Below are 25,371 nucleotides of genomic sequence, written 5' to 3' on the forward strand. Positions count from 1 at the left end.
CGCTTGAAGCAACTATTTCACACCAGAGGTATTGCACAGTATCATACGAAATTGGAGGCGCTCCATCATATTAGGAATGGCAGGCATCCTTCAAAATTACGGAACTTTCCGCGAAAATAAATCAAGATACTATGGCCCGAAAATAGAGCGGTAGTCTAAAAACTCACTAAGTCCTAGCATCCGTAATTAGTAACATTTAGCATACACTTTATCGCCTGGCTGTTGCTTAATCGCCATCGGCTATAAAAGGCTATAAGAAATTGTGCAGCCGGCTATAGAAGCTATTGAAAATCTAACAGCCGGCTTTAGGTCTATGGTATTTTGGAACACAGATTTTACTGTAAATTTTTACCAGGGTTAAAAGACGGTACTTAGGAAAATTTTAGAAACCTTCTACTTGTGATATTGCCGATTCCTTTTGAATTTTATAAAAAGACATCAATTATACTAATTACTATGAATTGAACTTACGACAATGCAAGTATCTCTGGCAACTTCGCAATGGTCATAAACGAGCTTGGCGTATCAAAATCATCATAAGGATAGGTCAGTTTTAAGACGTAAATGTGAAACAATATAGAGCTATCCCGTTTATTTAGGTGGAAAAGGTGATTTTTTTTTTCAGAAAATTTGAGACTTCAGGTGTGCCGTGGTCATCACCCCCCCCCCCCCCCCTCCCCATCTACCACCATGACTTTCCTTTGCGTTGTATACTGGATTTGTAGCTCTCTGTTTTCTAATTAAAATGGACTTCAAAATTGATTGAATCCTGAGTAAAATTCTGTCAAGTCTGAAAATTTGCCGTATATTTTATTTTACATTTAAACTCATTTAGTTTATGTTAAAAATTTTTTCGAGAATCCCCCATAGCAAGACCATAAAATACAATTCTCTATTGGTGACAATATTCATCAAAGAGCCAACATGTTTTTCAACGTGTATTATACGGTTGTTCTCAATTCGCCTTCAACTGCGTCCGCAGCAATTGTTGTTTCAAGTAAGTTGTGCGTGCTGATTTTAGCTTATTACATACTCGACTTTCTGAAGGCGTTTTATGTGCAGAGCACCTTGTCGGAGAACAACAAAAGTGAGACTGAATGAGTCGCACAATGCTTACTTCGTTCGTTCTCTCACCGACAGATTGCGCTACTTGCACACATAAAACGCCTTCAGAGAGTCGAGTATGTAATATGCTAAAATCAGCACGCACAACATATTCGTAACAACAATTGCTGCAGACGCAGTTGAAGGCGAATTTTTCAGTGAGAAAAAAAAGAGTATGATAGGTATTGTCTGCACGTAACGAGAGGGTATGTATTCGATCGACATGAATCGAACGAAAAATAAAAACGTGAACCAATCAACAGCGATTCAACGGACAAATAAATGAAAAAGCGGATCAAAGTAAGTAGAAAACTTGTATTTACCACGAAAATTTCAAATTGCGATACCTCGAAATTGGGATCAGCCAACATTTTGATTTTTCGCAATATTAGGTCCACAAATATCACAGATTCATCCCTTGCAAACCGGTTTTGGATACGTTTCTGACGCTTTTTTTTTGCCTCAAGACCACGGTGTTGTTGGGTTTCGAGTGTATCGCGATTGCAATAGGCGGCGAACTTCATTCGTTTCAAATTTTCCAATTGATTCAAGATTAGATAGGAGCGCTGATCATTCATGCAACCAATATTTGTAAACAACTATCAAATTTTCCATTTCTCAATTTCCTGACAAATTCTTTATCTCCCCCCCCCCCCCCTTGCATCCAGTTGGATAATTGAGGAGCTCCACTGCCGTGCTAAGGAAGAACGCCGTAAGAACATTCGAGAGTTACCAAATTTCCTTCGATAAAATGTTCATTTTTGAGGGAAGTTAGGAAATTTTCCTTTAAATTTTCAGAATCTGCAGGTAAAATTGTGAACTAAATTATCTGAAAAATTGGGAGGAAAATATTCATATATTTACCAGGAAATTCGCTTTTTATAAAAGGAAAATTGGCAACGCCTGAAGGTTCATACAGCGTTTTTCCTTAGCTTGACAGTCCAGTGCTCCACACTCTGCAGACTGAATGATAGCTCTTTCAACCATCTTCCCAGTGAGCATTAGATACTTCTGCAGAAACACAGAGTCTCACAGAGTCAGAGAGATATTTCCCCAGACAAACCAAGCAGTGGATAACAGACAAGATACTTGAAAAAATACCGTCTCAAAATGTAAATAAAAAGCTACTGATTTAATAAATTATTTCGTACAATGATAAAAATTATACACATACGATTACATATAAAACTCATATAAAATTGAGAAGCGATGTACAAGAGGATCACTACACTGATCAAGGGTTGATTTTTCTAAACAATTTTTTTTCAGGTTTTTAAAACCACATTAACTTTCCTGATAGTAAACACACAGCAGAGTGTTCGCGTTTGGTTGGACGTTTACAAAGAATTAAAAAGCCAATAATGAGAGAGTTGACCATTAAGTCAGCAACAGTAGGTAATCTCAGAGCAGAAGCTTAATAACCTACATATTCAAATTCCGGTAGAAATTTTTAAAAATGCCCTAAAAAGCTCAAGGATCTGAGATTTGAACAGATTTTGCGGAAATTAAACCTCTTCTTGGGCTCTTTGTTCAAAGTTTTCCCAAAATCTCTACAAAGATTGCACCACGGATTTTTTGTTAACAAAAATTCAATTCCTTGGCCACAGAGGTCGCAGGAAGATACATAATAATTACCGGTTTAAATCATTTTCATTACTACACTGCACTGGAGGTTAACTATATCTTATCACATAACAATTAAGAAATAAATGAGAATAAAAAAATAAAAAAAAATGAAAAATGGAAGACGGAGAACCTCGAACAATTTTTCGAGACTAAAATACTCCGAAAATAACTGACCGATGGGTGAGAATTAACAAACATGCATCTTCGTGAACTGCATGATCGCTTATTCCCATCAAGACAGAACAATTAAGTGGGAAAATCAATATCCTTGCACTAAATAAAGTAATCAAGCATTTTGCAAATACGGTGCAATGATAAATAATTTGCGTGTCTTGTATATTCACTAAGTATGGCAAATCAACTAATTGGCTTTGTACACATAATAGACATATTAGAAATTGGTGTCGTAACATAATTGAGAAGAACGAACCCAGAAGGATTGTCTTCAGATGACTGAGAGATCATAACACCAACCTTTGGTATAAGCAGCATTGCCAGGCGTAGAAGAATTCTCAAGCTGCGGGTGATGAGGCCGTTAGCTAAGTTAGACAAACAATCGTACCAAAAATGTTTGGAATCAAAATATCTTGCGTAGTCATTATTTAACAAGACCCAGGTTGGAGTGCTCATTTCTTCGTACAAACCTGACAGCACAAATGCAACTTTAGATTCAATATGATAAAATTTAAGTTTCACACAGTTTTTACCCACGGAGAGCTACTCTTCAGTAGGTACAAAACGCGTTTTGGATACCAAATGCCTGCATAAATAATAGAAGAAATTGAACGTAAGAAAAAAGGGGGATAAGAGGTACTGTGTTCACACTCTGGAACTAAAATTTCCTTATCACAATCTCTCACATAACAGTGAGCCTTTTACAAATGGAATGAAATAATCCTTGAGACGAAGATAAATCACAAGTTCCTTTCAGTGGGGGAATTCAGAGGTTATGCACAGTTTGTGACTGCAGGGTCTCCGGTCTATAGTAGTGTGCGTGCGCTGCAAGGGAGGGGTGAATCGGTGGTGGGAAGCAGCGGACTTGTTCGACTGAGGCACTGTCGTTTTCGCTTGATTTCAGGTATTTGTTTAATGTTGCGAATATCTGAGAGTTCAGCACCTGGAACCTACGGATTCGGTCTACCATCCGTTTGAGGTTCTGAAACAAGAAATTAACAACATTCAAAAAACCTAACTCAGGAAACAGATGGATGCTTTAGATAATTAATAATTTTAAATGTATTTACTCCGGATCAATTTATCTTTTTTAGACAAGATCTGTCTTTTATTTTGGCAAATCCTGATTCTTGAATTGTTTTCACTACACGTAGTTGTGTATTGGAATACCTACTGAGGCCATGAATCTCAGCAGAGGAGTCATAATGGGACAATGGGTCACTCATAAATCTACTTGCAACAGGACAGATATTTTCAGATGCTATCTTAGCTTTCTGGGTAATATCCATTAAACTAGAAGCTCACATTACGCAACTTTAAACTCGATTTTTGTAGGTTGTTATCGTTAGAAAAATCTTGGAAAATTCCTGTGAACTAAACCGGGTGTCTACAGCCTTGTCGGGAAAAATTTTCCTGACTTTTCAAGGTTTCTCATGACCAAAATAATCACAATTTTCTGCTTTTCATGTCGATTATTTTGACACATGGAACTAAAAATGAACTTTTTTTGGATTGGTTAATTACACTACAAATGATAAAAACATAACTCCGAGCATTGAGCCCTGAACCTGACTGATGAGATTTTTTTTAATCGTGTCAACAACAGTGATGTTTTTTCAGTTTCCAAAATTCAAGATTTTTCAAATTTCCAATTTCTGCCATGTAATTCCTTGAATTTTCCCCGATTTCTCTGACTTGATGAAATTTTCTGAGGATTCCTGGTAAAGTATAATTTAATGGACTTACAATGCCTTTGACATTTTCATCTTTCCCGTCAACCCTCTGAACTCTTAAAATATGATAACAGAAGTCGAGGGCTTCGAATCTGCGTTGCTGTCCTAGAAGAACGATCATTGTGCAGCCGGCCCAGTGGAGACCTTCACCAAAAAGTTCCCTGAAAGACGACACGAGAATAATAAGTAAAAAGAAAGTCAACCATCAAGAGATTTAAGCACATTAATCTTCGTACAAATATTATCTACTTGAATTAAACATTCTTCGAAAAGGGGTCTCGTCCTGCAAGAGCGATGGGTGAAGTAGAACACTGATTTTTGGAGGGAGGTCCTAGAAGACTTTCTTGCATCTACTTGCACTAAATTATTTGGAGTTATTATTGCAGGAACATGCTGAGGCATACAACTTGATGAGATTAAGAAAGAATGAAAAAAATCTGAACACATCCACACTTGGACACATTTAAACAGTGCAACACAGCAGCAACGCCTCTCTCATCTAAGTTTTGAAAGGAATCGAACCGTTCAAAATTTTCTATGAATTTTTTACACATCAATAAACAGATGTGGTAGCTTACCCTCGATCACAACTCGCCACTTAGTAGCGGGCCATTGTGGAAAATTCGTAATTTGAAGTAAGCCCATTACTAAGTGGCGCGTGGTGATCGAGGGTAAGCTACCACATCTGTTTACCATTGTACCTCGATAAAAATGAAAACTATCACGTTCTTACACATCATAATCTGTACTGCACTATAATTTGAAGAAAAAAGAATGTTATACTTTTCTTTAAAAAGAATGAAAAGGGCTCAAGTTAAACGGAGACGAAGTAAGTAACATTTTGGAAAAAAAAGTTGGAAGTAGTTTTGAATTTAACGGGCCATCTTCCTTTCATAACTTCAAAACCAAGGGAGAGAATAAACTAAGAACAAATACTTACTCTACAGTAAATTCTGTCTCTCCAACAGGAATGGAATAAACAAATTGCAGAGCAGACCACAGCCTATGGAATTCAGTGCACTCATCAATATTCATGACTCCGTTGGTGGGCGGAACTCCCACCCAGATGGGATCATCAAGGAACCCACGAAGGCGTGACAAGACGATTTCAAATATCGACAAACCGCAGCACAATCTCTCGCGCGTCAAAAGGTCTCCTTCTTTGGCAATCATAGTTTGCTTGAAGAAATATAAAAAGAAGAAAGTAATGTTAGAAACTAAAAGACAAAAAAAAAACAGCACAAACAAAAGAAAGAAAAAAAGGTCTACAAGACAGTATGTTGGAATTTTTTAGCCAACGAGCGTAAAAATTCAGCACAAAGCTGAAAATCTCAATACAGAGGGAAAAAGCTCATACACAAGCACAATTTATACTTAAAGAGTTACGCTGTTTGGTGCAACACTAGTAACAACCATTTAGGAAGGCAACTCCAGATGCATTTCAGCCTTGTTGGGCCAATCCTTAGTACAGCGCAGCCTCCTGAATTTCCTGCTATCAAGCTCGGAGAGGTCATGAAAACCAGACCGAGACTTGGGCAAGCGGTCGCTGGCACAAGTAAACTTGCGCCATCTAGTGAGCGATTATCCAAACAATAAGATTGTAAAAGAAGGTCTCTTGACATTATACAGAGCCACGCTTTTAAAGAGCAATCTGATGAAACTGAATTGCTCCTATAATATTAATGATCTCATTCAATAAATAGAATTGGACGTATTTCTATCAAACAGAACTATGTGCATTAAGACATGAGCCCTGAGACCCATAAGAATACACCCATAACAAGGCTCACATCATAATGCACATAGTTCCGTTTGATAGAAATACATCCAATCTATAATACAACGTTGTTTGGACGGATTAAAACTGGAATCAGCCTTAATGCATTTGATGTTGTCCAATTTTCTCACAGAACAATGAGAGTCATTCCATCCTACCTCATCGTACTTTCATTGTATCTAAAAGTAAGGTGAAGCATATTTTTTTCCTTTTGATAGATTGCCAACTTATAAATTACTCACCTTGGCGGATCCAAGTTTTTCTACATGTGCGACAATATGAAGAGAATCAAATTTGGCTTCTAGCTTCCGCAACTTAACTTCTGGTTTCTCACCCTCTGGAAAATAAAGCAAATGATTAGAAAATAGTCTTTAAAAAAATCAGAAATCACTAATTCAAACAGAGAAGCTAAATACTATAATGGACCTCTCCAAAGGCTATGGAATGAAGTACTGTGCGGCATGTTTACTCTATTAAATTTGCGAGGAAAACAAATGAGAAGATGAGGCGTCCAGAAATGTGGATTAAAGGTCCACAACAGGATTAAAGTGTATACAATTAACATTGGTTAAATGGCAAAATTACGAATGATCTGTCATTTTTATAATCTGACTTTCATTTTGTTTAGTTAAAAATATTTGTTCATGTCTCATTAAGGATTTGATTTCCAAACTTCTAATTGTGTGAATTGTACTTTGCAAAAGATTTTAAAGGGACAACGTTCCGCATTTTTTCCGAGTAATAACCTTGTTCATGTTTGGTATCATTTATAAAAATCCTTTCCATGAAAAATTTTAAAGACACTGTCTCATGAAATTGAGAAAATACACTTCTTGGCTGGAAGAAAAAAATTTCAAGATTCCGCAGAAAAATCCATTGGCTTTTTAGAGTTGGATAAAATTCTCTAACTTTTCAAGACCCAGAAATTTCAATTTTTTGGAGGAGATCCCGGACTGAAAGTCTCATTTCGAATAATTTTCAAACATTTCAAGCTTTGAATTGAGAGAGTCTTTACCTTTACAGAACGGCCTTGGCAAAATATTCTGGAATGCAGCAGCATGGACTAAGTCGCACGTTTCTTCCTGGGAAAGTGCTTGCTCCATGAGTAGACAAAATAGGATCGTGTTGCCAAACTCACGGAAGTTGTGAAACAGTTCCGTCCTGGCATCTGGATACTGAACGATATCGTTTAATTGAGCGTGATAATAACCGAGGACCCCTGGAAAAAAGAAGAGAAATCATCAATTAATTTTCACTCACCATGACATGCCCATGACTTACTGACCACAGCTCATGATCGCTTTTTAGAACCAAAATCAAGGACTTTTCCAGGAATTTTAATGAGTAAAATCAAGGAGTGTTAAGGATTTTTCAAGGATGTACAAACATAATTTTAAAAGCTTCAAAGAATACTTTAAATCAAGAAGATTACTTGTCTCTTGCTCACTGCTACATATTCATAAAAAAGTAAATAAGTGACACTTGGATGGCACTATTCAACATTTCAGAGATTGCCATGTAACAATTAAACAAAAAGAAACTGATCTTCCAAACAATTGTAAACAAAGAACAAAAAAATTATTCTTTCGATTCGCTGCCTGGTGAACTATTGTATTTAGTTTAGGAATTTACTTTCCAAACTTGCAGATGCATCCATCATTTTGTAAGAAAAATTTTTAGGAGAAAAAACACGACTTAAGTGCTTCAAATCATATCTCTTCCTGCCGAGCAAAGCAAAAACATTATATCTTATTCCATATTTTGCACTCTTCTTCCTTCTACTATGTTCAATTCGGAGGAAAATCTGATCCTCAGTATGTGTCATTTCTTCAATTCGTAATTTCAATGATAAGCCAAAGCTGTTCTGAAAATCTGAGTTTTATGTGTCCAAGATTTGTTTGGAGACCCGCACAAGATAAATGATCAATAAAATTTTAAACTCACTTGCTTGTAAAACGTGCAAGTGACGTCATATCGTCGTATCGCAAACTTATACGTGTAAGTGGGTTTAAAAAAAATTTGTATTGAATATCGACGGTGAAACTACCAAACCACGTATCTCGGTTTGCGACGTCGCAGACTTCCCGTCATACTTTATTTTTTAAATGAAAAACTACTTAACATCCAGTCTTGAAAATTTCTGTGATTTTTCCTCTTTGTGCGGAGAAAATTCCGTTAAATTTCAAGGAGTGATATTGATTTGGTCTACTTCAAAAAAATAAAATGTGAGCGTAGATTTTTAAACACCGCAAACGAGATACGTGGTTTGGTAGTTTCACCGTCGATATGTGTCTGTTAGCCTTCGTTTAATGATACATTTTCTTGGAAAAAAAGTGAAAATCTAGAATTGAGCAACAGCGTGTTTTCTTTCCATGGTAGATTTTCTGGCTCACCCTCTACTTTTGTCACCATAGGAGTAAAAACAAACTTTAAAAAAAAAAAAAAAAAAGTAACGGCAGATTAGAAAAGAAAGAAGGTAACTTGAACAAACCTGGAGATCCATAATCGTATCGTGGAAGCTTGCATGTTTTAGGCATTGCTTCCATCAGGGTCTTAGTGAACTGAAGGAGGTTTCCTTGGATGAGTAATTTGACGATTTTGAGGAGCTCTTCCATTACTACTGCGATGCCTTGATAACCTAATAATCTGCACATATTGCGCATGTGGCAAGGACCGACAAAACCTACAACAGAAGCGAATATGAGTTGGAGTGCAAGGATGAAAATGACATGAAAATATAAATTAAAACTCACAAACAGGCAATTAAAGTAAAAAGATAAAGACATTTTGGTCTTAATTTAATGCATTTATAGTAAAATGCTACATTGTGTTTTATTCGCTTTTATTCTTGGATTCTTCAAGCCTAACTATGTCGTTTTTTTCAGTTTTAGAAAAAAAAAATCAGATCTGCAGGAAAAAAATCTCCATGCCAACAGAGGTCAAGTTAGGGACTTTTCCGCTGGCAAATTTGTCTTAATATTTTACAAATGCATGGAGGAAGATAATGTGGATATTTCAGCGCAAGTTAGACCCTCAAAATCTAGAAAATTGAAGGAGGCATTAATCCTGTATTGCCAAAGCAATAATTGTTACATTCCAGAAAAACATCCTTTAAGTGTTTGCAATAAGTTAAGGAAAATATTCTCCCGGAAGACAAGGTCCCATTTCACAGATCTTATCGCATTTATTGTTAATTTTGTTTTTAATAAAAATCCCAGCAGGATTGCCACAGAATTAAGAAAATTAAATTCCCTGATATTTCCCTGACACATTTGGTAAAGTTCCCCGACTATTAAGGATACGCGAGATGGATGTAAAGCTGTAACTCGAAATAGTTTTCATGCAAAATTTGTTGTTCGATACCTCAAATCCATTGTAGAGAGCAAATAAAGGTGGTTCAACAATGTTTCCTTGACACTTCTGTCCTTTTCCCAGACATTCCCAGGTTTTCCCTAGCTTTGGCACATTGGCAGAAAACCATAAGCTTTTCCAAAGCAAAGTAAATGAAACATGGCTGCACAAAGTTTCCACAAATTCAGCAACTTACATACCAGAAAACGTATGTAAAATTTTTTAGCACTAAAGAATATCGATTAAGCTCTTATTACACTGTCATTGCTAACCCAAAATTGAAGGATTGTAAAAAGTGGTTCTTCCGCCCAAGTATTTTTCTTTTTATTGCAAAAAGAACTGGTCTGGGGCCAAATGGGGCCTTTGCAGGCACCTATACACGAAGGCCAAAATTAATTAGTGATGGTTATTTGGAAAAAGGTGACTGTCTCCTTACCTGTATACTGACTATAAATTGTAGTGTACGCAAGATTCAATTGTTTGCTCCCCCAGAGATAAGCGTGGCCCATTTGTGGAGGCTTGTCTCTATGCACAGGGTTCGTAAACGTGATTCCACGGCATTTCACAAACCTGTAGACATTTCAATTTTAAGTGAATGAAATAAAATAAAAGCACAAAACAAGCCACTATTCTGAACTGGAATGAGAAGGCTAAGGAGGATAAGTTTCTAATTTTAGACAGTATGCGGAGCAATTGAACATGATTTGAAATCAAAAAGCGCTCCTCAATATTTCTCAAGAGGAGGGGCATCCCTGTATTATGTGCTGTATTATTTGCTGATTTTTGGAGCCTTCACTCCCTTTCAACACTTTAACCCTCTTTGACAGACCCGCCTAACACACCGCAATTATGAAATTTTTCAGTGCTGACCTGATGCAAACATTTTAAAAAATTGTGAAAAATTAACAGAGAAGATAGGGCTGGGTTGCTAGAAAATACAGCAAAGTTAAGTATTCTGATATATGAACATTCAAGAGTTGCCAAATTTCCTTGGTTGAAACATGAATTTTTGAGAAAAATGCATATCGTTTCTTGAAATTTATAAGATACCCAGTTTGGATTAAATTGCAAACAAAATTGTCCGAAAAAATTAAAAGAAGATGATCACAAGTATCCCAGTAAATTTTTTACTTATTGATAGATTTATGGCAGCATCTGATGCAGTTAATAGCATAACAGCAGCATAAAAATTTTCTCTTATATTTTTCTTTTCTTTCTTTCTTTTTTTTTCTTTTTCTTTAAAGCACTGACTGATCAAAATCCCTAGGTCTAAAATATATTAGAGCTAAAAGGCAAAATTTCTGATTTTTGTCAAACGAGCATATAATAACATTAGAAGCTAATGACATTTTTTAGCTGAAGAAATGAAATTCCATGTTCAGCAGGAATTCCCTGCCTTTTCTGGGTTTTCAGAGACTTTTTGTCTCGACTTGTCACCCTCTAGATCAGAGGCTTACTTACGGAAAACTTAACACATACCTGTTAGTTGCAGCATTGTAGCAATAATTTGGTAGAAAATCGTAATTAAGCTCCCAAAAAACGTGTAAGGTAATCCTGCCATAGGGAGCTAAAACGTTGTGATTAGCCTCTCGGAACATGGCATCGTATTCATCAAGCGTCAAATGCTTGCTCAAAAGTTTATGACACAGTCTGTTCACTTGTAGCAAACCATCCAATTCCTGCAATAAGCAAATGTAGTAAAATTACAAGATGTGGTAAATATTGAAAAAAAAAAATACTTCTAGCGATTAGAAATTAGTACTTTACAGGACTGTTCCTTCATCAAAAATTTAATGTGGAATAAAATGAACACACTATTTTCAAACTCAACTCGGATATGAAAAATTCGAGAGCACATTTACAACCACGGTTAACTAAAAATCAAAGTCAGATAAGGTCAATTCAAAATTAGGGCTGAATTTTCGAACTGGTGAATGATTAAAACTTGATAGCGACTCAAATCGAAGGATAACTGTCTAATTTTGCTACAAATTTTGTAAACATCAGCAGCCAGGACTTAACTTACGAGATTTAATATTCTATCCTGGGATCTGGGAGGAAAATTGCTCAAAACTTAACACCAATTAACTTAGAATGTCACATTTTGGTTAATGCATTATTCAGAACTAACATTCCTGTCTTTTTTTCATGTTTCAGGTACGTGACGTCAATTTTTGGGAATGGAAATCAATTTACTCTTGACGTGCATGTAAGATAAACAATTTTATTATTGCTTCATCAAATGAACGTTTTTATGTGGAGGTAGAGTATGCCTTGTCCACACGGGCTTGATTCTCGAAACTTTGGGCGAACTTGCTCCAGGAACTCCCAGGAACATTTAAACTCTACAGCTATAACTTGTTCCTGGAAACACTGATTTGTGGAAGTAATTTGCCCTTTTGCTTGTGTGGATAGGGCCGTACTTTAGTAAGCAGAGTATACTGCCAAGTTAGGGAAAACCGCTGCATGAACCTTTGAATGTTGCCAAATTCCCAGGCAGTAAACATTTATTTTTTTTAGGAAAGTTATGGATATTTTTCTCCCTCGGGGGCAGAAAGAGTGCTGAAAGCTGGAAGTTGTTAAAAGGCCTGAGAAGGGATATGAAGCGTGACATTTTATCTCCAATGTCGATCCGCCAGTTAGAGGACCATTTTAGTCAATTATTGACGAAATGGCGACCAGAGTTTCAGAAGGCACGCAGATAAACACCAATGAGGCCTCCACTTTGTCAGTCCAGCTCTCTGATGTGGTTAAAGCCGTCAGGGAGTTGAAGAGGCGAAAGCTTATGGACCCAGAGATATTCCCTCAGAATTAATTAAATGTGGGTCCAACAGACTATTCCATTGCTTAAGGGACTTAATGGATAAATGTGCCAGGGGTGATGAAGTCCCAAAGGAGTGGAAAGAATATTGGATTACAGCTACCCACATATAAGGAGAATAGGATGATCTCAAAAATTATTGTGGATTGTCGGTGACCGGAACGACCAGATGGCAAGATATTTAAAGCTAAAATTGAAGAGGAATGCATGCATCACGAGGCTGAAGTGCAAGCGGGTTTCAGAGCTAGTAGATCAACCATCAACCATTTATTTTGTATCACCCAAGTTATTGAGAAGAAGATAGCGATTGGTCAAGAATTGCACTTGATAGTGCCTATAGTAAAATTCTGGATTGGGTAAAAAACCTAACTCAAGGTTTTAGGAAAAATACCAAATCAAATCTCTGAAATCAATTGTTTCTCAAGGATTGCAATATCTTCCAAGAATTGTTGAACTTCGGTGCCTTCTGCATGTATTGATTCAATTAACAGACTGATATAAACACGAATGAATTCATTCCGATTCGAGATTGGAAAATTATGTTCTTGCCACCTGTCTTGGACACATTTCCCAATTCTTTGATTGAAAGTGTCGAATTTTTGTCGAAAAGGGCAGATAGTACATCAAGTAAATTAATACACATCGACAGCTGTTGATTAAGGCTTTCCCCCTCATTTCACAGAAAATAAAAACTTTGAAAACTTACAGCAACACCTGTTATGTCTCCCCCTTCAAATTTACAAATGGCAAGCTCAAGAGATTTCTGCATGTCAGCGTTGATGCGTTGTGTAATTAGTTTGTTGAGGTCGATTGATCTACCCAACAATTGCACATGTCGCTGCTTCAACAGTGTTTCATACCGGTTTGCGCGCGGATATGCCAGCAAATAAGTTCCCATGGCCACACACTCAACACGAAAACGTTTATCTAAGAAAATACTGAAAGAGAGATAGACACATTCAACATTAGAAGAAAGATCCAAGAATATTGTTTACATACAATTCTTATGTTTTACAAAACAAACACACCTTCTAATTTTTTTCTTCTCATTAGAGATTAGAATTTTTCAGGCACTCTGATTTAAAAAAAAAAAGAAACAAATAAAACATTTGTGACTTAATACGTACAACAGTCAAAATTATTTTTCAAAAATACCACTCGAGTGATGATACATTGTGATTTAATAGCTAATTATCATGTTAAAAAATCAGTGAATAAGAAATAAAAAAATTACTGAAAAGACAGAGAAAATTAATTTCATTTTGTAATTAAAACTCGCTGGTTTAAGCAGGTTTGAATTTTACAGGTAGAAGAATATTGAACTTAAAAAAGTTCTCAACAACAAATTAATTATGTATATGTTGTCAATACATAGCCAATGAATCACCGAACGTCACAGAAGGTTACTTTTACAGGAGGCTTCACCAAAAAAATGCATTCTATAAAGAGGAAAAAAAGAAAGAAAATGCGAAAGTAGGGAAATAAAATAAAAATTAACAGGTTAATAAACAAATAATACCTAGCTGCGAGTTGCTTATAATGAGCAAATATCTGCTCACTAAGTTTGTAAACGAACTGATCGAAGCACAGATTGACTTCTGCCTCAACTTCATCATATAAAAATTGTTTGCGGAAGACAGTCAGAGCATAGTGAGCACTGTCATTGTAGAGATCTAACGGGTATAAGACAAACCTGAAAAGAAGAGATACAGAAATTAATTCATGAAGCAATGAATTATAATTTTGAATTGACCTTAATTCCAAAGAAGTTCTTGCAAACATAAAAAACAGGGTTCTTTAACTGAAGCCCTAGCAGATTTAACTTTAAATTTAAGTTATCACAAACACTTTTTTTTACATTTTATGAAGTATTTTGTTACAAATTTTATAGATAGAACAATCACATCAGTGGTTTCAGAAGAGTGGATGAATATGAAAAGAAATCAACTACAGAAAGAAGCGTTTTCTACTTACTCCATCATTGAAGGCTCTTTTGTACGTAGAATCTGATCGGTCAAAATCCACGGCATTGACATTTCAATTGGAAACTGTGAAGAAAGAAAGTAATAAGTTATTTTTCAGATTTTGAGAAGAATCACTCAAATGGTGCATGGATAGAAATTGTGTTGTACGTCAAAGGAAACCAGTATTGGATCACGCTCCGGATAAAAATGTCCTTCATTCATTCTGCGTGGAGTCTGATTTCAAGACTTGAGCCCAATTTTGCTTACTCCATAAAAACATCAACCATATATTCAAAATTTAAACAATGAAAAAATTGAAATTCTTCATCATTCAAATGACAAAGCCAGCACAGATGTTTTCGGGATAGATAAAACACTTGCTGAGGCTTAAGACCAGCATTTTTATCTGGGACGAGCTTTAACTTCCCTTTAGATCGATTTCAGTTGTTGCTAAAACTGCATTGAGTAACGATAAAGCCCGAAGAAAAAAGAACATTTGATGACAAAGGTGCATTTCATATTGCTCAAAATGAAAAAAAAGTTACGTTGTAAAGAACCTTCCTTAGAGTTCTTGAATGAAAACCTATTATCATGACTACTTTTACGGAAAGTTTTTCAGCATTCAGCAATCAATTATCACATGAAACTCGTCTAAAAATTTTGGATGCACAGTAGTCCAGAAAATTTAAATTCATTTTACGTTAAAGCATATGGTACCGATGATTTAACAGACAAATAAAAACTCATTTCACAAGAGTCTTTCAAAATTTTCTGGGATTTAATGTAGGTTCAGCACTAATTCCTGTTTCCAGGAATTCTGGACAGCATGATGCAAAAAAATAGAAATGCGCAAGAATAATATTCACCTGTATGCGTTTTTCCATTGTGATGAGATCGCTGCACTCTTCATTGTGTTGATGTCGCACTGTGCATTTCTGAAATACGAAGACAAAATGTAAATACATCAAAAAGAAGTTGAGATTGAAATTTGTCGAAGCCGTGCAAAAACTGAGTTTCTATCCTGGCTATTTCTGAACATAATTAGGTTGTTACTTAAATGACGCTCTTTTGGTTTAAATAAAAAAAATCATGCAACAGGTATTTGCGAGCAGATGACCGAAAGATGAATAGAAAGTTACTTAGATTAATTTTATGGCTCATTTTAAATGATGATGTAAGTTTTCTATATTTACCTGAATACGTCGCCCCATGGTCATTTCAAGGTAAAATTCACGATACCAAAGCTGAGATAAATCACAGCATTGTTGTAAGGACTCTGAAATAAAGCAAAAAGTAGTTCTGTAGAGAAAAATTGCATTAAAGCTGGTATCGTACATCAACTCACTTTATAGGATCCGTTGTGCACTAAAAAGAGGTTAGGATTAAAACGAAGAAGACTTCAAGTTGGTCAGTTGGTTATACAATCATTCAGTATGTTCCCTAGAAAACTGCTCATCTCAGAAAAAATTGAAGTTTCTGTCGAATGCAGGAAAGTAATTTTGAAGATTACTTGCGTCTTTTTTTTACTTCATAATTTTATTTTGAAAAGATAAGACACAAATTTCGAATATTTGGAAAATGACCAACTGTAAGGTTTACAAAAATTCATTTAGCACATTGAAAGAAAATTTTCAAATTTTTGGCGATTAAACTCTTTTCAGGAACTGCATGACGTTCATCAGAAACATTTTTCATTTGTGAAAATTTTCTGCTGAATTCCGTTGGCACCGTTTTCTGGATTTTTTTCTTTCAATTTGGAGTTTGGCATGCTCATGGTGGCCTGAATAAGCTTCAAAAAAGGTGCTCTCACCACTAAAACTAAGAAGATAATTCCAATTGTACGATGTTTTGTGGAATTGGTCTATTTGCATCAGATACTGGCCATCGATATCTTTCCTCAAAGTTCTTTTCCCTCCTGATTTATCTGCTATCAAGGACTCCAACATCGTGCGCACCATGTAAAGCTGGGTTGAGGAAGGGCCTGAGAGAAAGAACACAATTTTTAACAATTCCATAAAATGGAAACAAAAATATCAGTTCAATAATTAACTGGGAATTTTTCTGAAGCTCTTCAACTGCTCTGAGTAAAAAGTTGTTACAGTTTACAAAAGAAAACAGGGAGTTTAATGCTCACTATTAAAAATCACGCACTGATTATTACTGAAGTACTGTAAAAAAAAAAAAATTTTGGTTGTTTCATTAAAATTTCTCCATTCCCTGCGACTTTTTGTGTGTTTCGACTTGAAGCTATTTCCATTTTCGGTGCAACATGGTTAGAAGTCACACACCACTGGACCGTCATCACCGGTTGGAAGCATACAACCCCATCAACACAGAATTTTTCAAGATTCTAGACTTTAACAGATGTGTAACAAATAATTTTAAGAGATTTCTGCCTTTAGAGGATGGCTATTGAAATATTCTAGTTATATTTCATATTGTTAATTATGTAACGGCAAAAATTTAATAAATTTCAGATTTTGTTCATCTTATTTAAGTGGTACATAATTGAGTTACATACCAACGTTCCTTCGAGGAACTTTGATACCAAAGCCAGAATCAGGATCTTTCTTTCCTTTCAGCGCAGGATCTGCTGATGGCTCAACCCCTCGCTGCCAATCAGCACATGTTTCTCGAACAGAAACCAAAATACTGCAATGTAAAAATCAAAAGAAAATTAAGCAAGGTCAACCTCATAATAAGGCCAGATCATAGACTCAAAAACTAAAATTCTGTCTACATGCATTAAAATTAAATCGCAAGAATTTTCTTCAGGGAAGAGCGAAGGTAATTGTTTTCTTATGAATGATTCATTCTAAAATGTAACCTTTCATTTGTGATTTAAAAAAATCAAATCGTTCAGCTTAACACGGCCACAATTCAACCGAGAAAATGAATGCAAAAAGTAAACAAAAAGCTGACAAGAGCTAAGAGCTTTCAATTATTTGAAGATTTTTTTGGTGCATGTAACAAAATCTATTACATACAGACTGATCACTAAGATCTTAATTTGTTTTTGGCGCCACGCCTCTTTGAATTGAAAATAATTAGATGTTATGGCCTGCAGAAAGAATTTCAAAGTTCTGTTACAGAATACCTTGCCATTTCCACGTTTCACCAGACTTTTCGAGAACTTGTCATCCTGAAAAAATGCTTCAAAGAAAGGAATTGAAGAAATTTAAAGGAAAGAAAGGAATAGATAATGTACCTTCTGATTAGGTCTCGTTTGTTCTTTATAGCTTTTCTGAGAGGCTCTCTGAGAATTACTTGCACAAAGTCCTGGAGTTCGGCATAAATATTGCGTCTGATGGCTTCTGTAAAAAAGGTTTCCATACGAGACATTAAAACTTGCAAGCCTTTGATCATCGCAATCACCTCAATTAGCGCAAATTTTTCCTCTTCTGTGTAGTTGTAGCGTGTTGCCTGGACAAAGGAAAGTAAAGATTAGAAACAACGAAGAGAAATTCACAAAAATTTGAGGAAATGTTTAAACAAAACTAGAATCTAAAGTGCTGTCTGCATTTCAAAATACATTACACTAAAGAGACAACAGGACGAATCGAGAATTTTGAAAAATACACATTATCTGCAGTGCCACCGAATGTGGAAATTCTCTTGCATCCTAGTATCTTCTAAAATGTTTTTTGACTTTTCCTTGAAATGCTGAGCTCCTTGACTCTGTTCAAATTTCAAAAAGCTTTCATTTAATTTATTCAGTTAGCGAGTAAGTTAAATGAAAAACTCAAAAACAATGCTATGACCAAGAGAGGACTTTCCAAGAATGGTGCCACACTTACTCTTTCATATTCTTCAGCTTCTTGTGGGCATTCTTTATTTTGATGATGATCCGTTGGATGTAACAACTTCCATGAGTAAAGCTCTGTGACGACGCTACTCCATTCCGACAGCAATTGTAAACCACGCAAGGCTAAATCTGCTGTTTCCTTGTTTTCCTGATCTGATCTCATTTCTTTGAATGTAGTGTTAACCTGAAAATTATCAAAAGAAGAAAAAATGGATCAGTTATTTTTAGATGAAAACTTGCAAAGAACGAAAAAAGATAGAATGCTTGATATACTGGATTTCAATGGAAATTCATTCCCCTTTGAGAATGCTCTACATTACAAACTTATTACAATACTTCTCGCTTTATTTGCAGGATACTGTTCATTCACACTTCTCATTTCTGAAACACAGGTATAAAAATATGATAAAAAATGTAGGAGGAATTTGAAAAAGAGAAAGAGGAGGTACCTCGTTACTGTAGATAGCAAGCTCACTGATGTACTTGACATGATCTTCTCGTATTTGCGGCAAGTGCACCATCAAATCAGCTTGGGGACTGATCGTAACAGAGCTCGATAAAGGCCATTTCCCAGGGTCAAAATGCTTTGAGCGCTTGATATAGTTGAATGGCGCTATTTGCATGTCACCGAAGAGAGGGACAACCTCTAGATTCTGAAAAAGGAAAAAGAGAAAACATCAGACACAGAAAGTTGATTTAGACGGTGATTTAAAAAAAATAAGATTAGAATGTTAAAGATTCATAAAAAATATTCACGATGAATGAAGTTCGTGAAGGAGACAAAAACCAAAATGTGAGTAGGTAGTAAAAGTTTGATTTTTCAGATATTACAGTTTACTTGTTTTTTTCCTCCTGCACCCCTGCCATTTCCCTGTGAGAAAATTGTTAAATCCTTACAATTTGATAGATTTTAATCCATCAGATTTTTGTGCAGTTCTGTGGCAGGTTGTCACCTAGAATTATCGAATTTTTAGTTTCATTTTCTTCATTTCATTTTTACAATCATCACAAGATTCGTCCTTATGTAATTATTACAAAAAACAAAAATAGAAATTTTAGAAAAAACTAGATAATAGGACTAAAGATCCAAAATTAATTCATGCCATACAGGGTTCAACTATCATACCGAAAGAACTGGAAGTAATACGAAAAACACTGGAGCTAAAAACAATTTGGAATTATTGACTGCTTTATCAAAAAGTGTACCAAGCCTAGTGTAGAAAATTAGACTGTGATGAAATTAGACAAAATGGTACCTTGAAAATTCTGTCAATTTTACTGAGATTTAGTTTCTTCTTTTGGTCGAGTTTGTTGATATTGCAGAGCTCATTGTCCATCAAAAACAAACCAAAGCCCATAACCTGGAAACCAAGACAAAACGATGTTTTTCCAGAAAGTATTTTCTTGTAATTTTGACCGAATTTGAGAGAAGGGACCTTCTTTTCCCTGAGAAAATATTCCTTAACTTTTTGCAAATGCAAGGAGGAAGGAAATCTGGACATTTTGACACAAGTTTGACCCTAAAATCTTAAGAATTGAAGGAGATATTAGCCCTGAAGTTCCATAGAAAGTTCTGGGGCTGTAGAAAAACGTGGTTTGGACGTTCGAAAAAAGTTAAGGGAAAATTTTCTCCCAGAGGACAAGGTCTCTTTCCACAGATCTGATCACAAATGAGGACTTGGATGATTCTGACTCAAACTTATTTTTATCAAAGATGGAATATTGTGAAACCTGAGAAAAGAATACTGACTTCGAACAGTCTTGCTATGAAGTCAAGAACAGCGCTGAAGAAGGACTGACAATTACATAGGCTGTCCCAAAACAACTGGCACTAAGGCTGTCATTCGGGAACTACAATAGATATCGACATGCGGTTTGCGGGAGATGATAGCTCATACTCTTAGCTCTTAAACGAGCCTAAGTTGAGCTAGTTTGGTTAAAAACTCTAACGAGTTACATCAATTTTCCCGAGACGTGTAAGAAATACCCCTACGGAATTTTTCGGTAATTTTTCATTCCGTTAACTTTGCCTCCGCAAGTCCGCAAGCTGTGCAATTGGTTCAGACGTTATGAATCAAGTTCCCACTTGTCTGGATGCAAGTTTGAACTAGTCAGCAAGTGTTTCCATCACAGCCGAAAAGTTTTTTTCTGTTTGCAAAGTCAGTTAAGTGAAATTGTCGATAACGCGTTTTTTTGTATTTTCGTCATGAGTTCACCCGCAGGGTTGAAGCAAGAGCAACGATACACAATTCGATATTGCGTTCGTCGTGAATTATCTGCTTCTGAAACACTTCTGAGCCACTGTCTAGACATGAGCAAAAAGACAGAATATTATCAACAGTTTACAAATCGCCTGAACTTCAGTAACATTTCTTGAATTTAAAAGTTTAATTTAACATGTGAGAGCGTTTATGGCAGCGAAAATTTTTAAAAAACACTTTTTTAAGCGCTAGTGTTAAAATCTCAATTTTGAGATCTTCAGAGTCTTTAATGCACATAAAGTAGAACGACAGTCAATTTGTAATGAAAGATCATGATTCATGCCGCTTCAAGATTTGAAAATGAAGTATTCTTCAAGCACTTTTTGAAGAATTTGCAAGCACTCTGAAAGGCCTTTTGAATTTCTTTCCCAAAACACAATTATTCTCCTGTAATAAGAGCCTGGGTCCTCTATTTACGGTTCTCTTTTAAGAAAGACAGCAATATTGTTTATAAAAAATATGTTTTTCCACAATTTGCACACTGTAAAAATTATTCTTCATTTCTGTAAATCAATTGCTAACAATTATCAGTAGAGAGTAGAATTCAACCACTTTCAAGGTCTCATAAAAAAATGTCAAAACCAAGCATTTTCTAAGGTTGAACAAATCATGAAGATAACATGACATGATACTCACCTTAACCAGCATGTGCTTTTCAGTGGGTGTCAGGTACATTTTTGTTTCAAACATGTGCACACACAGATTGACAACATCGGACAGAAGCTCTTCATAACCGATTATTTTTTCCAAATTCTCTTTCACTGTGTCTCGAATTTTGTTCTGCGTTGCAAGAAACATAGATAAATTCTGTGACTCCTGCAGGGTATGTGAATCTGCCATTACTTTCAAGAACTGGGCGGCACTGAAAAAAGAAGGAATGGTTTAGGAACTTGTCAAAATATTTTAAAGCTACGGTTGAGGTTTGACATCAACAAGAAGGAAGGGAGAAAGCTAATCTTCGTCAAGGACAAAGGACTTGACTCTCTACAATGTGACACAAGATTGCCACCGAGTTTAGAAAAGGAATTTTCTTCACACATTTGGATAAAATTCCTCGACAATTGAAGATATGCCAGATGATTCAAGAGACATAATAAACGTTAATTAAAACATAAAAAACTTTACTTTTTATTTTTGATCAGCTCTTGCAGAGACTTTTGCGATATTACTTCTGTTCATGCATTTTTTAAAAATAATCTTCAATCAGATACACAGGAGAAAACTTCAAAATGGAAGAATCTTATAATACTTTACAGACATAAACTCACCGGCGATAGGTAGAGTAATCATTTTTCACACTTGATTTCATGTTTTTCAGTTCATCTAGCACCGCAAACATATTGATAAATTTTCCTAAGGTGAGCAAGTAGGCTTCTGACACAAAATCCTTCCTCTTTTCAGCATGGCACAGCCTTTTTACTTCTGCGCAAAATCTTTCGATGGCTTTCCGCTGCGAAAGAAATAATTGAAGTTAGAGATTAATAATCACTCTAAATTGATCTGATTATTACTTGACAGTAAAAGTTAAGTGATTAAATTTGCACAAAACTTAGGAAACCAAACTTTCACAAGTGTCTTTTATGGTCAGTATGCGTTTCAGCAACTACCCTCCCTGGCCGCCATCAACGTTTGACAGTCAACTGATGATAGTGACCACAGAAGCTGCTGAAATGCGTACTCAACATAAAAACATGATTCAAAGTAAGGCTTTTCTAATTTTTATACACAGTTTGATAGAAGTAAATGAATTGAAGAGTAATCGAAGTGAAATATGAAGAAAAAGAGTGATCAAGTGAAATTCAAATTCATTATCAGGATTTGTTAATTCCAAGTTTCGAGAAAATTAAAGCACAGACAGGGCACTCATCAGTCGCAGGGCCTCAGAATCTTCACCAATGTTTCATCTATTATGATCGAAGCAAATGTATGTAATTCATTGAAACTTCTACTGAATATTCTTCATGATCTTACAATCTTCTAAATAAAAATTTCTGAAAATTCACTCAGTAGTTTCCTTTCTAAAATATAAATTAGCAGTGAAGACTCTGAAAAGCTACAACCATGAAGTGCGCATTTTCCTCAGGGCAACGGTTCAGAAAAGTAATTATAATTTAGCAAGTGAGAATTCATCATCATGAAATCAACTGAGGTCTAAACCTTAAGCCTATCCTTGAAAAAATGGAATTTTCCAATGAATATTAGCAAAAATAAGATGGAAGTGCAGCAAACGCCAAAACTGAATGAAAGGCAAAAAGTCTAAAGAAAATACTATTCACCTGAAAGTACATGAAATTACGCAGCTTGTTCACTTCAGGAGCCAACACTTCAACCGTCTTCTCGTAGATTTCCACCCGGTTCGGCTGCTCGTTAGACTTCGGTTGCGGGATGGCTCGAGAGCAACATCGCCACGTGTACAGCATGACCGCATGTTCCAAGCCATCTTCCAAAAGTTCATTCTAGAGCATTACACATAGATATATCACACATTGCCAGGTTGCTAGATTGACAACTTTAAATTCACAACGTTACAAAGCTCTGCTTTTTTAAAACAACCAAATCCAGTGTCAATTAAGCTTCAATAAAAAAACCTATTGACTGTTTTCAGGGCACATACTTTAAAACTTCAAAAATGGTCGATCTGAAATGGACTTCTTGGATAGATTGACTTCAGGGTTCAAGTGACCTTTCATCAAAGAAATACATATATTTCTGATTCTATTCTAAAATAGATACCTCTACCAATTTTTAAAATTTTTGCCCTTGAAAAACTTGCATGGAACTGTCTTGCAATTATTTTAGAACAACCAGTGCGTAAATAATGACTTTCAAAATATTATAATGAATTAATACACGAAACATCCGTTAAATAGTATCATAATAAAGTGCAAAGCATTGCTGCAAAAAAATGTCATGTCTTGCTTGCATCCATTCAATTAGATAGATTAACAGGGGTCAAGCGGCAGGAATACAAAGCTTACCAAACTGGCGTGAACGGTGGCTTCTTCGATGTACTTTGCTATCCCGGTGACGAAGCCATTCCGGTCTTCGAAGTTAGTATCAAAGTTAGCCTGATAAATGACAGAGCATGGCTGAGCTTCGATGCATGGTTGTTCATCGGGTAACGTAAGCTCATCTAGGGCGTCAACGTTGGATAAGGCATCAGTCAGTGTTACCTTATCAGCCGCCATTTTCAGAATTTGATTCCTCTGTGCAAGAAACCAAAAAAGACATAAAAATGTGACTTGTCAAATAAGCATTGCGGTACTTGAATTTAGAGAGTTGAATGGTTTTGAAATATACCCACTCTAGGTAAACAATTAAAAACTGAGAGTTCATTGCAAACCAAAAATAAATATTCTTGAGTGTAACAAAATTTAATACAAGAGGAGCTTGATGGTGGAGGGTAGATACAATTGATCAAATAACTTCATGCCTTTAAGAAATAGAACAAGTTTGTGTAAAACTATCAGGAGTAATACTGCTAACTTGAGGTAGAGGTGTCATCAGCTAAATTGGCACTTAATTACATTTTGTTTGCAAGCAACTATAATGCAGCTGTCCATTAGGGATTGAGGAATGACTATGCTCACGATCGGGCTGCAGTCAATCCCCGATCGCTCTTTAATGATTGCATCTCAATTGCTTGCAAGTGGAATATAAACAACTGCCAACTTAGCTGACAACACCTCTAGTTCGTCAACTATTAACGAAATCCGTGAATAGCTGTCCTGCGCGTTGCTGAAATTTGTATTTTTATTAGCCAATCAGAACCTGGTGGCCTGTTGATGGGTTTCACTCTCTCAACCAAAATCGCCGACAGGTTTGATAACGTGGTCCGTAGCACAGTTACAAAACAGTAAACTGTTGACCAAAATTGATTTATACTTAATTACAGGCGATTTTGCATAAAAAGCTAGGCCGTGTCCATTTAATCACAACCAGAGATTGGTTTTGATGATGCAGTTCGTAAACTGTTTACGGCTTTTGTCAACAGTTGACGAACAAAAATTTCCTTTTTGAGGCACAAACAAAGTTCAGACATTCCTTACCTTTCCCTAGCATGGCGACATAGTTTCAAGAATTGGCCTGCATCCATCGATTGACGAAATAAGATAAGAGGAGATAAAGAGATACCTCTTGGTCCATAGCGGAGTCTCCAAGACAAGTCCAGCGACAGACAACAAGGCGTGTTCCGTCACAGGAGTCTGATGTTAATTCTGTTGTAACAACTTCAGTGATGGGAAATTCGCTACGTTCTCAAAGAGGAATCGGTAGTATTAGCTTTGGTGGTATGATTTGGTTGAAGGAAAGGCGATTGAAAGGGATACAAGAAAAGTGACTCATACCTAGGAGGTTCTGTTCAGAACTTCGGTTTCACCACACTTCCCATGACTTCCCGAATCTCGTTGATCCTGAAATTGAATCCTTGTCTTCGGTAAAATCCTTCCAAACGAGCGCACAAGATGACGGATAAATAAATTGAAATTAATTGAACGTTCTGGGGACCGGCCGTGGTTGCCTGTGATAATGCATGTAAACAATAAACATTGGATTTCGTACGGGGTTGTCACGTCGTGCAGAAAAAGCGCGGCAAGTATCTTTCAAAGCGGGAAATTCAAAAATACGCTCGTGATAATCATGGTCTCCTTTTCTTTCTTACTGAAGAAGATAGCAAGTGGCAGATAAATTTTGGTGAGAATGAGAAAATTTACTTTAAAAGCCTTAGAAAAAACTAGAAAAAAAATGGAAAATCTT

The 25,371-nt window shown here is 36.0% G+C and overlaps 1 protein-coding gene across 1 annotated transcript; it reads right to left on the minus strand.

The window, feature by feature from the left end:
- Positions 1-2,215: 2,215 nt before the first annotated feature.
- On the minus strand, positions 2,216-25,170 carry LOC109034448 (Cytoplasmic FMR1-interacting protein Sra-1). The gene is made up of 24 exons (XM_072303520.1): positions 24,963-25,170; positions 23,595-23,822; positions 22,893-23,072; positions 21,885-22,066; positions 21,253-21,478; positions 19,612-19,716; positions 18,805-19,008; positions 18,348-18,539; positions 17,759-17,973; positions 17,072-17,202; positions 16,361-16,531; positions 15,744-15,826; positions 15,417-15,485; positions 14,561-14,634; positions 14,106-14,279; positions 13,293-13,524; positions 11,245-11,444; positions 10,202-10,335; positions 8,906-9,097; positions 7,430-7,633; positions 6,657-6,751; positions 5,578-5,816; positions 4,651-4,798; positions 2,216-3,886 (listed from the first exon to the last, which is right to left on the minus strand). The coding sequence occupies exons 2-24, from the start codon at positions 23,802-23,804 to the stop codon at positions 3,671-3,673; spliced, it is 3,876 nt and encodes a 1,291-aa protein (XP_072159621.1). The 5' UTR covers positions 23,805-23,822; positions 24,963-25,170; the 3' UTR covers positions 2,216-3,670.
- Positions 25,171-25,371: the final 201 nt, after the last annotated feature.

This window comes from Bemisia tabaci, chromosome 8 (genome assembly GCF_918797505.1).
Source record: "Bemisia tabaci chromosome 8, PGI_BMITA_v3".
Lineage (NCBI taxonomy): Eukaryota > Metazoa > Arthropoda > Insecta > Hemiptera > Aleyrodidae > Bemisia > Bemisia tabaci.